Source organism: Octopus sinensis, linkage group LG1 (assembly GCF_006345805.1).
Source record: "Octopus sinensis linkage group LG1, ASM634580v1, whole genome shotgun sequence".
In the NCBI taxonomy this organism is placed as follows: Eukaryota; Metazoa; Mollusca; class Cephalopoda; order Octopoda; family Octopodidae; genus Octopus; species Octopus sinensis.
In genome coordinates, this window is record NC_042997.1 from 170425150 (window position 1) to 170442815 (window position 17666).

The 17666-nt window shown below is 37.4% G+C and overlaps 1 protein-coding gene across 1 annotated transcript in view; it reads left to right on the forward strand.

Annotated features, from left to right (window-relative positions):
- The window catches only part of LOC115229308 (WD repeat-containing protein 19-like), a 148124-nt gene that overhangs the window by 78935 nt on the left and 51523 nt on the right, over positions 1 to 17666 (forward strand). The window contains exons 19-22 of the mRNA XM_036506983.1: positions 4571 to 4668; positions 6817 to 6878; positions 10661 to 10771; positions 14554 to 14792. Coding sequence (XP_036362876.1) covers positions 4571 to 4668; positions 6817 to 6878; positions 10661 to 10771; positions 14554 to 14792 — 510 coding nt within the window. The remainder of the gene's footprint in view (positions 1 to 4570; positions 4669 to 6816; positions 6879 to 10660; positions 10772 to 14553; positions 14793 to 17666) is intronic.

Sequence of the window (17666 nt, forward strand, 5' to 3'; positions counted from 1 at the left end):
CTCAGCCACTCCTACTCCTTATGATATTTAATTCTAAAAATGTAATAGGATTTTTTTTAAACATTCAATGGTTATGAGGGTTCAACCTTGTAAAATAGGAATGAAAGGGGTTCAGAGATGAAAAGTGGTTGAAAACCACTAAAAGTAACTATATAACAACTAAAACATTTTTGTCTGAAATTCTGAGGGATTATCCTTATACATGGTGTGTTTCCAAATACTGAAGAAGGCCAGAGGGTACAACAGCTGAAACACTGTGACTTCAACAATCAATCAGAATGGGGACCAACCTGATTATACCAGTGTATAATCATGGTTTCACATTTTGGAACATGCCCAGAAAAACTGGTACTTATTATATTGACTCTGAAAGGATGAATGGCAAAGTTGACCTTGGCAGTATTTGAGCTTAGACTGTAAAGAGCTGGAATAAATATTGCAAAGCATTTTGTCTGATGTGCTAATGATTCTGCTGGATTTCCACCGTTTATACCATCATCATCATTTAATGTCCGCTTTCCGTGCTAGCATGGGTTGGACGATTTGACTGAGGTCTGGTGAACCAGACTCCAATCTGATCTGGCAGAGTTTCTACAGCTGGATGCCCTTCCTAATGCCAACCACTCCGAGAGTGTAGTGGATGCTTTTACGTGCCACCGGCACGAGGGCCAGTTTGGTGGTACAGGCAACGGCCACGCTCAAATGGTGCTTTTTATGTGCCACCTGCACAGGAGCGAGTCTAGCGGCACTGGCAACGACCTCGCTCAAATTTTTTTTTCACGTGCCACCAGCACAAGTACTAGTAAGGTGATGCAGGTAACGATTACGCTCGAATGGTGTGTTTAACGTGCCATTGGCATGAAGGCCAGCTTTTTGCTCTGGCAATGATTTCACTCATATGGTACTCTTGGCAATATATGGTACTCTTAGCAACGGATGCCAGTCACCGGTATAATAAAATTGAATGAAAAAATGGATTTATTAGTATTTAAAACAATAGAACTATTGAAATAGACAAAGTCATCAGAAATTATTTCTGGAATTAATTAGAAGTTGTAGAGAAAAAAAAATTTAACTGGTCCAATTATCTCTCCTTATCCTGTGCGTATATGTGAGTATCTGTGTGTGTGTTTGTGTGTGTACCATAGATAGGATATTAGATTATTGTCTGAGAAACAACAAGGCTTTCCTACTCTTACTTGTCAGAGTTATTTTCAAATATTCTTCAGTTTCGAACCTCTATAACAAGTTGATTGTGCACATCTTTGCATTTCTTAAATGCATCTTTATTCTGTTTCAGCTGTTATAAACTATAGCATAGGCCACTTCACATTTCGCAGCTTAATATCTTATAGCTCGGTAATGTGGTTGGCGTTAGGAAGGTGATCCAGTAGAAACCATGCCAAAGCTGACACTGGAGCTCACTGCAACCCTGGAGCTTGTCAAGCTTGCCAACCCATGCCAGAATGGAAAACAGACATTAACCCTTTAGTGTTCGCATTATTCTGCCAAAATTAAGGCTTATTTATTCTCATTGTTTTGAACTAATCATGTAGCTATGAGATTTTGATGAGGTGGCTGTTAATTTTTAAAACGATATTGTAGGGTTGGTGTGAAAGACCAGATCTGGCCAATTTGAACATAAAGCAGGCAGAATACTTTTGGCCGGATATGGCCGGTTTAAATGCTAAAGGGTTAAATGATGATGATGATGATGATGATGATCTCTCCCACCTCTCTCTCTCACATGGTTGTTGAGGTGTTTTTCAATGGAACATAACACTACAGCTCTGAAGTATAATATGCTGTTATAATAATGTTGCAAACGTTATTAGGTTGATTATACAGAGTAACACAGAAGTCTTGTATGTAGATATGGACACCTAATTATTAACGATACTAACATTAGATCAATAGAATATCAAAGACTAAACAGACTTTTCATATCAAATACTGTTAAATAAAAGATATAGAATGAAACAAAAGTAGAGTGTGTATGTGTTGGGAAGGAGGTAAAATGATTGAGCAGAGTTGTTTGATTCGTAGGTGCAGCTTTAACAATCATCATCATCATCATCATCATTTAACATCCGCTTTCCATGCTAGCATGGGTTGGATGGTTTTGACTGAGGGCTGGCGAACCAGATGGCTGCACCAGGCTCCAATCTTGATCTGGCAGAGTCTCTACAGCTGGATGCCCTTCCTAATGCCAACCACTCCAAGAGTGTAGTGGGTGCTTTTAAAGTACCACCGGCATGGGGGCCAGTCAGGCGGTACTGGCAATGACCTTGCTTGAATCTTTTTACACATGCCACCGGCACATGTGCCAGTAAGGCGACGCTGGTAACGATCACACTCGAATGGTGCCCCTTTGCATGCCACCGGCACAGAAGCCAGTTAGCCGTTCTGGCAATGATCATGCTTGGATGGTGCTCTTGGCACCCTACTAGCACAGGGCACAATTGCCAGTAAGGCTACGCTAGTAACGATCACACTTGAATGGTGCCTTTTATGTGCCACTGGCACGGAAGCCGGTTAGCCGCTCTGTCAACAATCACACTCGTATGGTGCTCTTTGCACCCCGCTAGCACGTATGCCAGTCATCGAATTTGATTTTGATTTTGATTTTGATTTCACTTGCCATGTTTAAGTTTATAAGCTTAACAGTTTCCCAAATTCAATGAAATCCTTGTATTATGAAAGGCATAAATGGTTGAATAGAGAGATACTGGGCAACTTGTTTAATGATAATAATGGTGGCTTGTATGAGCTGATGACTGGGCTGATTTCTAAAATAAATAAATTCGATTAATCAACTACTTAAGTATGAGCTAATGAGGAAGCCTGGGACAATGATAGATCCTCTTTCATTCTACCTTCTAGAAAAAGTAGCTGAATGTTATTCTAATCACCTTCTTTTTTTTTTAAAAAAGGGAAAGAAAGGAGGAGACAGTGGATAATGTAATTGTAGATGCAATATGTTTGAAAAAAGATGGAATGATTTTAGCACAACCTTTGGCCATAGGTCTGCTGTATCAGAACTGACTTGGAGCTAAGCAATAATAACTAAGGATTTAGGAGAGCGGTAAATTCTAACAGGACCCAGAGGTCTTTCTTTCACTAAATAATCATGGTTATAATGAAGATATCTCAAAAACATTGTTGCAACAATATTGTTTTGTAGGCCTTACAGCTTATGTAGATAGTTACATGCAAGCTAACATAAATGTAGTGAGCTGTACAAGAGATTTTAGTCCATAAAAGTTACAGCTATAATAATAGGGGAAAGCATTTGTTGTTAATGATGCTTTTTGTCAAGGAATGTAAAGGAGAGAACTTTGGAATTTAAATTGATTAAAATTAAGTGGATACACATAGTGGGGAGTGAGTCTGACTTTCGGTAAGTATAGTGACAACTTTGGACATGTTTCAGTCTTACTAGACCTCCTCAGCAAATTATGGTCTAACACATAAATACCAGATCTTAGACTGACTGAGAGGATATAGTTTTTATATTAGGATTAATCAGTGTCATTTAAAATAATGATATTGGAAAATTTACCAAGAATGCATGAAGAATACATAATTAGGTGCAGACTAATATACTTAATGTAGTGATTCATGGTGTACTCTAATTCTAATTTCAACTCTAACGCTAATCCTACTCAAACACAATCTAGCACAAATTATAGGATCATTATTATCATCATCATTTAATGTCCGTTTTCTATGCCAGCATGGGTTGGATGGTTCGACTGGGGTCTGAAAAGCCAGGAGGCTGCACCAGGCCTCAGTCTGATCTGGCAGTGTTTCTACAGCTTGATGCCCTTCCTAATGCCAATTACTCCATGAGTGTAGTGGGTGCTTTTTACATGCCACTGGCACAGGTGCCAGGGGAGGCAGGCAACAGCCACGATTGGTTGGTGCTTTTTACGTGCCACTGGCACGGAAGCCAAAAATGAAAAACTTACAGCCTTTATGCCAACTGTTACAATTCAAATGTTGGTACCATTTAAGAAGAGCTGTCCCGGTGCATGCACTCATGCTAGCTAGTCGATCCTTACTTTGTTTTTTTGTTTTATTTACTTTGCTAGGTAGTCGTTGTAGGATCAACTAGTCACGACTAGCTAGCGCGGATGTGCGAGTACACACACCGGGACCACTCTTCTTAAATAGTACCCAAATATTTACTTCACAATGTAATTCCAAGATGTTTAAGTTCCCATATAAAGGATGCCAACAATGTATTGTTTTGTAGTGAATAGCAATATTTTTTAAGATGCATACCCTCAATGAGACCCCACCACTCTGGTTAAGAATCCCAACAGTTGAGAGGATCAAACCTTCAATCCAATAGATCTAGGTTGGTTCAGTCACAAGGAATAAGACTTGTCCAAATATGCTTGAATCTGGAAGACTGAGCATCGAGAAAAAAGAGATCTGAAGTGTCTAATAATCTAATTTTCAAGTCTTATAGAAAATGAAAAAAGAAAAAAAAAAAGAAAAGAGGGCACTGGGGAGAATATTTTCTTGAGGTACTAAAAGTTTGGCTTTTGTCTCTTTCTTCCAGGTGGAAAGATTGTCTGAGACTGTGTGATGCTCTTGGCACCAAAAATAATTGGGAGGTTGTAGCAGAAGCAGCTCTAAGAAACCTTGAAATTGATGAAGGTACTGTACTTTTTGATCATCCCTATTTCTATCTGTTTATTACTTAGTTTGTCTGTTGTTGTTAATGATGGTCAGGGACATCACAGTGGAAAAGGAGACGGGTTACAGTGTGTCTGGCTGTGGTTGATCAGTCTGATGCGTACTTTGACGGCCCTGCTGCAGGTCAGGCACAGGTGGTCTGCTGGGACTGAAAGCAAAGCGTTGTCTCTGGACTTGTGCTGTTCATATTTTCTTTGTGTCTTTGCAATCCTGTTATGTTCGTGGCAGCTTTGATAGGCAGGCCGGTCTTTTCCCTAACATGTCTCTCCAGACCTAAATTCTATATATTAACGCATTTTAGCTTAACGTTTTTCTTTAATATGACTTCATATGTTTCAAGAACATACAGATAAAAGCATAGTGTAACAGTAAGCTAATAATGCTCAAACTGCTAGAAACAGCAATCAAGCTCTACTGTTTGCTTTGGCATGGTTTCTACAGTTGGATGCCTTTTCTTATGCCAACCACTTTACAGTGTGTAGTGGATGCTTCTTAAATGGCACCAGCACCAGTGGTGTCACCAAGTAACTTGCAAGACAAAGATCCTTTGACTGGGATGGAGGGTAGTATTGAGGAAGTGGTTTTGTGCCAGTTGATGAGAGGTTAAAATATAGTAGAGAGACGGAGATATGTGTCTTGCTGTTGAGGAAATTCATAGCTACCCAAATTGGAAACGAAAGGAAAGAAAGACAGAGAAAGAGTTAGGGAGAAAGAGAGAGTTAGAGAGAGTCAGAGAGAAAGAGAGAGTTAGAGAGCAAGGGAGACAGAGAGATGGTAGTGAAGATATATCAGGACATACTCTCAAGGTACTGTGGTGGAGGTGCACAAGTGTGTATCTGTGTACGTGTACATGTGTGCGTGTGTATGTGCATGCATGTGCATGTGTACCCTTGTAAATGAGCATCACCAATATACAATGTTGTTCATTTTCAGTTTGCCATAAAAAAAACATGTCTTGCCATGAGGTAGTGGAGTCCTACCTTTTTAAAATGATAGGATGTGATTTAAAAGAGACTTGATAGGATGTCAGTCTATCATCTAATATAATAAATGTGAATATCAGTGTGTCAGTGTGTCAAACTTTTCAAACTTCACTCCTAAAGGCCATAGCCCAACATATCATACCATTTTGGAATCAAGCTGACTCCGTGAGTAAATTAAAAACATTCTGAGCTGAATCCAGACCCACAATCCTGAAATTTGGGATTCCTAAGTTTTCATTACTGTGATTGTTTTTGGCAATTTATTTATGTAACTTTTTGTGACAAATTTTTTTGTACGATAACAATTTTTAAAACTTGGAAATAAATTTTGGGAATAATTGAAATTAATTGCGAAATCCAGCAATAATTTTTGGTGATTTTTTTTTTATGTGATTTTTTGCAACGAACATGATCATCATTGGAATATGACTCTGGAGGAAGCAAATGCAACAAATTCTCCAAAACAAGTCAGAGATCTGTTTGCAGATCTTCCTATTCAGGGTCAGTAGATTAAAAGCTAGTACGTAATATTCCTTGATAATCTGGTACTTATTTCAGATAGTTGGCTGACCTAGGGTAGTGCCCCAAAGCAAAACACAATATATGTAGTGGATTTGACTTCACATCATATCAGATAAATCAAATAGTCAAATACCTTGTGCACTCAACCCTCACTTGTGAATATGGGATGATGGTAGAGCATTATCATGAGAGGGTGCTAGAAGATATACAATATAGAAGTAATTATATGGTGAGGTTCAAGCTGTCTATAAAAATTCCATATTGCAGGCCTTTTCAAGCCATGCTAGCATGGTGAAAAGATGTTAAATTATTGGTGCTGATGTTTGTGGTATTGATGGTGGTGGTATTGATAAGGGTGATAGAGATGGTGTTGGCAGTGTTGCTAAGGATGTTGATTATGACAGTGTTGTTGAGGAATGTGCAGTGGAGAAAGAGGACAATCAAAAGGAACTCTTTTATGTAGAAGTTATGAAAGTCAAATTAAGCCAGGAGTAAGAAGAGCAAAAAGAATTTAAATGCTTGTAATTGTGCTGTTAGATGAATGAAATAGTTAAGAGTTAAAAGCTGACCTGTTCTCACATCCAATATCATCTGTCTATTGAAGCTATTGCGATCTATCGACAAATCAAATGCCCTGCTATGGTGATGGATCTGAAGGAAATTGGGGTAAGATTTTTGCTACTTCAAATGTTGCTTAATGTCAAATGTCACATTGATTTGTTATATTATATTGAATGCTACGTAGCATGATTATCAAAGAGTCTCTATGTGAAAGCATGTTGAACGTTTGCAACATATTAATAATGTATTTATGATGCTAAATCTTACGGATCATATTATGTAGAAAGGAATAAGACAAATAGGCAATATGCTGTATGGCAGATATATCCTAAATTGAAGGTGATGATGAAAGTGCACTTAACTATAGTTAGTCTTGATTAGAATTTGTCAGAACTGTGCCTAATAAACATTCAATATGAGCAATGAGGGAAACATTGCTTGGTTGTTAACCTGTTCAAAATATATCAAATCTCCCTCAAACTACATCCTATCATCTTTTGAAAAATATAAGAATACACTGGATAATGCAGGATTAGATACATTATATCAAGAAAAGAAAAAAAAGCAGAATGGTAGGATGATTATAGCTGAAGTACATTTCATTAATAGTTTGCTCAATAGGGTTGGCCTGGTGATAAATAACACTGCCAACAGAAACAGTTACTATTTACTATATGTTAAGAGCTTGTTTATTGACAGCTCAGAGTTACGTGTAGAAAGTCATGAGATAACATACAATTTTACTTGAAATCAATTATAAATTGTTGTCTTAACACAGGCTCATTCCCTTGACATGCCACTTTGAACAACATAATTAGAAGGGACCTTGATGCAGCTGGCTTCCCATCTCAATTGGAGCCAGGTCTTGACTGTGAGGATGGTAAGTGTGGGGACAGAATAACCCTCTTCCCATTTGAGAGAGGCAGATCCCTGCCTGGGGCATGATGTACAGTGACACATACTCCAGCTCCAACCTTGCTGTGTTGGCTGCAAACCTGGTATTGCCACCTGTAATGCAGAAGAAAGGAAAATCAATAAATATAGGTGTCTGCGCCATCAAGACCTTGGGTGTTCTTGGACCCCACTATACTGATTTCCTCTGCAAAATTGAGGTAACAGTGGCCCATCTGAGAAATGAGCCCTGCGAGTTGGAATGGCTGCTGCAGTGTCACTGGCCATTCTCTGTGGCAACATCATCACAATCATGTCTGTGGGGTGTGACTGAGCACACCCTTTCTCTCAGGTGTGTGGCCCATTGCCCCCTCTCCCTCCATCTTATGCTGCTTAATCCTTTTTGTTCTTTTCTTTTTTTTCTTTTTCACTTTCTTTGTTTCTTTGTATTTAAATGTTATAATTTGAAATGTAATCAGTTGACTTAAAATAAAAATTTGTCATACAGGTTAGAAAAAAAAATGTATTATTATTATTCTGCACCAGCAAGACTAAATATTTTTGTAAACATTTCTATGACATATTAAACAGTCTTTAACTATTTTCTATATTAGCAAAGGTCTTTTTTGGGGAAGGAAAATAACATGTTCATACTTTTTCCATAAATAGTCAGTGTGGTGTTATACTAAGATATGTCATAGCAGGTATGATCTTCAACCTGTATTGATGTAGGGAAAAAAATACATGGCATATAGAAAGGATCTTTACAAACTGGAATGAGGTAGTTTTCCATTACTAAGAGGAGAATTTTGACACTTAAGTTTGGGTGTTTTTTCTCTTGTGTACTTATTGAACTTATTATATGCTAGTGCTGACCATTATTAGCCTCCTTTGGTTTTACTATTTTACTCTCATACATAATATTTGTTGAGCTGACCAATAATTATAGCACTGCTTCTGGAGTCAAAGGATTTGCTCATATATCCCGTGGAAGGTGCTAGACAAAGTAACTGGGTAGGTGGAAGTAGTCTTGGTTTCCCCATAGAAACAATCATTGTTTAGTGTGAAGAAATCTCAGATGGTATAAAACAAAGGTGTGCTCCTGGCATTCTTTTCTCTAAAAAATTAATGGAAATTTTCATATGGCATCTTCAATGTAGAGTAAAGACAGCTAATTTCTTTAGCTAACATTTTTTTATATAACTTTGTCAGAAGAGGGAGGGCAGTAACCATGACCTTTTTCAGGCCATAACTGAGTGTACTCTGCTAAAGACACCAAGGGCCAGGTAGTGGTGTTGAACTGGGCAATAGATTAAGACTACCATCTAAGAACAGGAACAGTCCTCCAGGAAAGTTTACTCACTGTTCTCATTTCCCAAATTTCACTCTTAAGGTTCTTAACAACCTAAGGCTATGGTAGATGTTTTGCTTTGGTGCCACACAGTAGCATTGAACCTGAGACCATGCAGTTGTGAAGCAAGTTTATTAACCTTGTAGTCATACCTGGATAAAGTTCAGAAACAGAAGATGAATATTTCCTGTTTTAATATTTACTGATGATTCTGTCCCATTTGCCAATACATTGGTAGCTTATTGCAGCCAATACCAGAAAAACAGATTGTCAGTTGTCATTGATGCTCAGAGAATGGACAGTTACTCTGTTTCCTAACACAGTTCTATCATAAATGCCAACAACAAAACTGGCTAGGAGTTATTGGCTTGAATATGTAGAAATAGATTTAACTATTTATTTTGATTCTTGTGATAGAGTGTTAACATGACACTATGACAAAATCAAGCTACATGTCTATAAAGTGTTGGTACTTTGAAAAGCTGTGGTATAGTGTGAAAGTTTGGATCCCAGAGAGTAAACACTCACTACCTGTGAGTATATCATCTATAGTGTTTTATAGATATATAAGATAAGAACCAGCAACAACTGAATGCATAAGTATGGGAACAGTGTACCACTTTCTCTTTAGTATTAAAGCAATTAAAACTTGACGGTGTCCCTTGCAAAATATTTTACACATAGAAAGCACAGAAAAATGACAAACAGTTTACAGAAAGGTTTTGTTTGTTCCTTCTCGAGCCATGCCTGGCTCATAAGGGCCGGTTTCCCAGTTTCTTGGCGTATAGGTTCTCCACCTGGACGGGATGCCGGTCTGTTGCAGGTGAATTGCAAGATGAGGAAAGAGTGAGAGAAAGTTGTGGCGAAAGAGTCAGCAGAAGTTCGCCATTACCTTCTGCCGGAGCCGCGTGGAGCTTAGGTGTTTTCGCTCATTAACACACATGTCACCTGGTCTTAGATTTGAACCCGCGATCCCTCGACCGCGAGTCTGCTGCTCTAACCACTAGGCCATGTGCCTCCACTTTACAGAAAGGTGGGAAATCATGTACTTGTTGACCTATTAGATCCCTTATTAGTTATGTGTACCTTTCACTCTATATTCGGTTAATGACATGTGTGACTTGAGTGCAAGCTGATCTGTTGGAATACTACTTAACTGGTAATTGTACAGAAAAGTTTCTGATGAGGAACCAGAGCTATGTACTGATGTTGAACCAATGAGAGAAGCCTCTATGTAGTTGCTTGACCTGATAGAAGTAGTAGTCAAATCCACCTCAGATCACTCACTCTACTGTTGTTTGTAGAGAAGATAATGCAGTCCTAGATACACAATTACTGCATAAAAAACAGAAAGACAAGAAAATCAAGGACAAAATACCTTTGATCATATGTCTGCTTGATCAAGGTTGATCTGGAGCTAAACAACAGCAATATTAACTGCTCTGGTGAATTGTACCAGACAGAACTTTATAATACAGATTTCATACAGGTGCATAAATGATTTTAATGTTCAAGAAATATTAGGATTAGAAAAGACTGCAATTGGAAAATAAAACTCCCCAAAATATTGACATCCACTGTAGTATTTAGATATAAATGTTTAAACATGTATTGAAACATTATTTATGTATTTATTTAATCACAGAAAACTGAGGAATGGAATCTATTAATTGGTTATGTTGCCATGATTCTGAAAGAGTTCAATTTGGCACAAGAATCATTCTTGTCATCCACTCAACCAAAAGAAGCTTTAGAGGTAAAAATCCTTTCCCTAAATTGATGTTCCTATGCAAATTTTTGCCCTTTTTTATTCTTAATTCCTAACATTCTGGACTTTACTGTTGCTTTTTTTCAGAATTTAATATTCTTTTCTACTCTAAGTATAAGGCTTGAAATTTTTGGGGAGGGGCCCAGTCAATTAGATCAACCCCAGTATGCAACTGGTACTTAATTTATTGACCCTGAAAGGATGAAAGGCAGAGTTGACCTTAGCAGAGAACTTAATATTGAAACAATATTTAATGGTCTCTTCTTTGGAGTGGATTTACTTAGACTGTTTGGAGGTTGATATTTTGATAAAGCATCTGGTTAGTGGTCAACAATGTTAATATTTCAAGACTGCATCACTTTAACTTAAGATTTTTAACAACAGAAATTGTGGGAGAAATTAACAGAAATTAACAACAGAAATTAAAGGTGGTGAGCTGGCAGAAACGTTAGCATGCTGGGCAAAATGCTCAGCGGTATTTCGTTTGCTGTTACGTTCCGAGTTCAAATTCTGCCAAGGTCGACTTTGCCTTTCATCCTTTCGGGGTTGATAAATTAAGTACCTGTTATGCACTGGGGTTGATGTAATTGACTTAATCCCTTTGTCTGTCCTTGTTTGTCCCCTCTATGTTTAGCCCCTTGTGGGCAATAAAGAAATAAGAAATTGTGGGAGTGTCTAGCACCATTTTATGTAGAGAATTTGGATTTCTGATTATCTATTACAACTACAACGATTGAGATTAATGTTGTTCAAAAAAAGCAAGACAATATTAACGCAGTGATCTAGTTGCAGCTGTTGCTGCTGTTTTTATATGGTAACCAGAGAGAGAGAGAGAGAGAGGAGAGGAAGAGAAGGAATAGTGCACATGATCTTTTCAGGTCTGTCTAGGCTATCAGTTGACACATCTGTAGGTTGATGTCTATGGAAAAAATGTAGGCAATTTAGAATTCTCCATGGTTGCATTTCTGGAGAGGAAAGATTGGATTACATGTTTGATGTTGGGGTAGGAGGGGTTCAAAGAAAGGAGAGAGATGTAGGATGGATATAAGCCATTGTAATAGAAATATTAAGGATAGAATGAAGAAATTGTGTCTATGAACTTTTGATTAAAGTATGCTGGTGATTGAATCTTTGCAGATCAGTCAAATGGCCTTCTTTTAAATGCAGTTTAGATGTTTAAGTATAAATCATTATCACTCTCTCATTGATGTGGACAGTATTCTAACATGGATCTTTATTGGGTTTTGTAGAGGGTTAGCAAGTCTCTCTTTATACCATTGATGATATCAGAGAGAAAGGCAAAGGTCAATATTTAACTGAGACACACAGGATGCTTGCAAAGAAGTTTAACGAAATTTTGATGGATCCAGAGGTAACAACTAAATGGTTCATTGTAAGAAAACCATCTTAATCTCTAGATATACAGAAGCAATGGATCCATAACATGCTTCATAAAACCTTCAAAGCCTAGTTTGCAATTATATTGTAGAAATTTGAAGAAACATCTATGAGGGGGTACTGAAAAGTTCCTGGCTTTAAGGAAAGGCCTGGCTGGAGGCCCAACCTTCCAAGTTCTTCTACAGGGCTTAGAAAAGCTGCAGGACTGCTGCAATAAGTATGTAAATCTGAGAGGGAAATATGTTGAATAAAATCATAATTAACTGATCCTCCTCCTCCTCCTCATCATCATTGTTTAACGTCTGTTTTCCGTGCTAGCATGGGTTGGGCAGTTCGACTGGGGTCTGGGAAGCCAGGAGGCTGCTCCAGGCTCCAGTCTGATCTGGCAGTGTTTCTACAGCTGGATGCCCTTCCTAATGCCAACCACTCCGTGAGTGTAGTGGGTGCTTTTTATGTGCCACTGGCACAGGTGCCAGGGGTGGCTGGCAGCGGCCACGATCGGTTGGTGCATTTTATGTGCCACCAGCACAGAAGCCAGTCAAGGCGGCGCTGGCATCCTGTATTTTATTTTACCCAATGCCAGGAACTTTTCAGCACCCTCTTGTAGATAAATGTAACCTGTTTAACAGAAGGGATACTGCAAAGGTTCATATGGCTTTAAAGATCACTGACTAATTAACAAAGCAATAAATGAAGACTGCAAAAAGAAAAAAGAAGGGTCTGAGCATTGTATAATAAATTGGCTACAAGAAAACTCTTGACAGTATTATCTACTTGTGGAATCACTAGTTATGCGTAAAGTAGCACCAGTAATAAGGAGATAGATGAAACGTCATGAGAAAATGACAAACAGTTTTGCAGTTACAGACCACCAAATGAATTATAAAAAACTAAACCTGGCTTAATTAGAAGAGGAATCTATCAGGGGACTCACTCTCTCCACTCTTTTTCTCTTAGCACTTCATCCTTTACTTTGTCATGTTCCATAGAATTGGACATGGATACAAATGCTATGGCAAGATAGTTAACCACTTTTTGTATATGAAGTTGTATGATGCAAACAATAAACAATGAGAAACACTGCTGCAGACAGTACACAGACTCACCAAAGGAATCAGCTTGAGACTAGGCTTAGTAAACTGTGCTCAGGTAACCCTGAAGAAAGGAAAATTATTTAAGAACATTAATATCATATTTGATAAGGAAACTGAGATAAAAGAATCAGACCACAAAACATAGAAATACTTTGGAATCAATACACTAGGGTAAAAAAAAGTGAAAGATCATAGATTTTGCAATTACATATTATAGAGTGGGTTTGCCAGAGTGATGGAAAGATGGTGAAAAACAAAGGTGACAATTGTTCCTATAGTAATTGATGCACTTGGCACAACATCTAAACTGCTATCACAGGCGAAGGATATTGGAATTGAGACATGTATTAACAGCATGCAGAAATGTGCCATCTATATGCTGCAAGACTCCTAGGCGCAGGAGTGGCTGTGTGGTAAGTAGCTTGCTAAACAACCACATGGTTCCAGGTTCAGTCTCACTGCGTGGCATCTTGGGCAAGTGTCTTCTGCTATAGCCTCGGGCCGACCAATGCCTTGTGAGTGGATTTGGTAGACAGAAACTGATAGAAGCCTGTCGTATATATGTATATATATATATGTATGTGTGTGTGTTTGTGTCTGTGTTTGTCCCCCTAGCATTGTTTGACAACCGATGCTGGTGTGTTTACGTCCCCGTTACTTAGCGGTTCGGCAAAAGAGACCAATAGAATAAGTACTGGGTTTACAAAGAATAAGACCCGGGGTCGATTTGCTCGACTAAAGGCGGTGCTCCAGCATGGCCGCAGTCAAATGACTGAAACAAGTAAAAGAGTAAAAGAGTAAAGAGTAAATATTCTTGACATTTGTGGAGTCTTGTTGTCACCAAACCTCATGGTAACATCCCTGCTAATTAAATTAGCATGTAATAGTTTTTGAATAATAATTGTTTCAGAAATTTGGTGGGAGGGAAACTGCTGATTAAACAGATCCCAGTACTTGATTGATATTTTAGTTTATCAAACTCAGATGGATGGAAAAGCTGACCTTGGTTGAATTTGAAATCAGAGTGTGAAGGTCCACAACTATAAGCATTTTTTTTATATATCTCAAAAACCTTACAGTGATGTCAAAATGAAAAACAATATTTACATGATAGTATATATTTTTTCTTGTAACCTCTTCATCATCATTGACAAATGTAATATACATCACTACATGTTATCTTAGAATTATTTTTGCTCTAGCCAATAACTTATTCATGTAAATTAAAGTAAATTATAAAAGTCATCATTTTTAAAATTCAATTCTGTTTCTTCATAGATGCGAAAAGATCTTTTACAATGGGATAGTGCTCTCCAACTTGCTAAAGTTTTAGATCCGGAAAGTATTCCATTCATTTCTTTGGAGTCAGCTGAAGAATTGGAACTCACTGGGAAATACATGGAAGCCCTTAACCATTATGAACAAGGCATTACCAATCAGAAAGAAGATGAAGAACACAATAAAACCTGTGCTGGAGGTACAGCTCGCATGGCCATTCGAATTGGAGATATCAGGCGGTAAGTATTGAGAACCTTGGATCATTTGCTGACAGAAGAAGAATGATGTATGTATGTGTGTGTGTATGTGGTGGTGGTGGGGGGGGGGGGGTTCAGAAGAAACCTTGGAAAGTGGACCAGAGTATTTTGTTTATAAAGTAAGGTAAAGTATAAGTAACTCGGAAGAATATTTAGGTATAAATCACAACTACGAAGATAAGCATATTCTAGCGAAAGAAAGAGTTGCGATTTTATGTACAATAAATGGCTGGCATAAGTTGGTGGGTGGCAAATGATATTATATATGGTTTTGTGTGTGTTCCTTTTGTAGTTTCTGAGCAAAATGACAACATATGCATACATAGACTATGTATGTATGTGTAATCTGTTAACTTGGAAAGAGAAAAAAAAAAAAAAATCTAGAAGGCAGGTGAAGGGAAAATTTTTAAAAGAAAAAAAGGAAAAAAAAACTAAAGATAAAAACAAAGGACTAACACAAGAAATAAATTGTTCAATATTTAATAGTTTCATTTTCAGTATGATGATTTTTAAAAAAAATTAAAAACAACAGTATAATATATAATAAATGGTACATTGAAATTTTTAAAAATGTTTTTCAAACAAAAATATCTATTTCGTAAAATTCCAGTTTTGTATGCATTAAAGCAACTGATGTAGAAAAGAAAAATTGATTTCCATTGAGAAAAAAGCTGAGAAGCAAGTAAAAAGAAAAGAATAGTTATTCTGGAAACTGTTTCAGTTTCATAGGTTCCAAACACCAGCATACAGCATAATATAGAAACAAAAAAAAACTACACAAAAAACAACAAAAAAATGGTGTTTTACAAAATGCTTCTTAATTCTTGATTGCTTTTAAAATTGATAGAAACATAAATGTAATGTGTTGTATTCAGCATCCGCATTTAATGACCACTTTGCCATCCTTGCATGGATCAGACAGAATTTGTTGAGGCCTATTTTTCTACAGTGGCATGCTCTTCCTGTCACTAACCCTTGCTTGTTTCCAAGCAAGGTGATATTTCCCCTTGCCCTGGCATATTTTTCACAGAAAACTGAAAATGCACAAACTGCTCATTCACAACCATCACATGATGTCAAGATAAGGGTGCACACATACACACACACATGCATGCACACACGTGCGCCTGCGCACATACACATGCACACACACACACACACACAATGGGCTTCTTTGAGTTTCTATCTACTATATCCACTCACAAGGCTTGGTTAGCCCAGATCCATAGCAAAAGATACTTGCTGAAGATGCCTCACAGTAGGACTGAACCCAAGGCCACATGGTTGGGAAGCAAGCTTCCAAAGTACATAACCATGCCTGCTCTTGTATCTGGCTTGAGTGTATGTATGTATGTCTATAAATACACATGCGCACAAACACACACGCATGCACACAGATGCATACACCCCCTCATACACACACACACACACCACACACACACACACATAGCAGGTGCAGTGAATAAACTGTCGTCTAAATCATGCAAAAATGAAAATAACACTGACATCTCATTTTAACAAATATATTTACTAAAATTACATAAAAATATCTTTAAATACTAAAGAGTAAATTTATTCAATAAAATCGCCATTGGCTTCAACTATGACCTCCAGACAACTTCAGAATCTCCTGCAACTCTTCTTCATATATATTATTATTTGATTGAATGCCATGCATCCATTTCCAAGTAAATTTATATATATATATATATATATATATATACATACACACACACACTAACAATGCATCCTGGCATTGCCTGGGTGTTATGACCTACAAGCACATTGTATTTATTTGCTCTTGTATTATTAGTGAAGGGTGAGGGTACAATTTGCATGAAAGTGCTTTCTGTTCTTAAAAAGGATCAGAAACTATGTATTGTTTCATCGTATAAAAGGGGGTCAATACGATTTTGTCCAGAAATCACGTTTTCAATATCTAAATTTCCTCCTATCCCCAACGCAATTTCTTAATTTGTAACTTTTTAAAAAATTTCTTTGTTGTCTATGTAGAAAAATACAGAGAATATGAATCTGGGAAATACACACACACACACACACACACACACACACCACACACACACACACATATACACATTTTTTATAGTTTAATTTTTCTTAAAGAAACACTCAATGCTCCTTCCTCCACCTCACCCACCCATCACCTATCAGCTTCCAAAAAGCTAAAATCTCCCAATCTTTTACTTTTGACTGATGTTTCCCATGTGCGTAGAATTCTACTGAGATAGTAGACTTAAAAAATACCAGACCACCACCGGAAAATCTGACATACTAGAAACAACAGGTAAATGATATTATTTCTGAAGAAACTTCCTTGTTTTCCAAAAAGCTAAAATGATACCAGAGAGCATGATAAGAAATATGAGTCTGTGAAACATGTTTAAAGTTGTTATCTCGAATACGAATGAGAATATCATGATTTTCATGGGATCACCAACCATAAGGATGGTTACTTCATTGGGTTCATTAAAACAGTGTAAAATTTGCTATAGTTTACTATGGAGGTAAGGAACACATACACTCACCCATAGAATTGATAATATTGGAAACAGCAAAATGTGCACATATGAAGTTCAAGCATTTTTCTTTCCAGATATATTTGAGAGTGAGTGTTGTTAAATCAGCCAAAAGTTTAATGTTGGTAGTACTTCAAAGTGAACGCAGTTGTTTGTTTAAAATCCAGGATACAACTAAACTTTTAATATTGGTGTGTTTCACTGTTGGGTGGAAAAAAGTTACATACACACACACACACACATTAATGCACACCTGAAGCCTACCTCTGTCCCTGTGCATGTAGATCATCACAAAAATCTATGTATACTGACAGACACA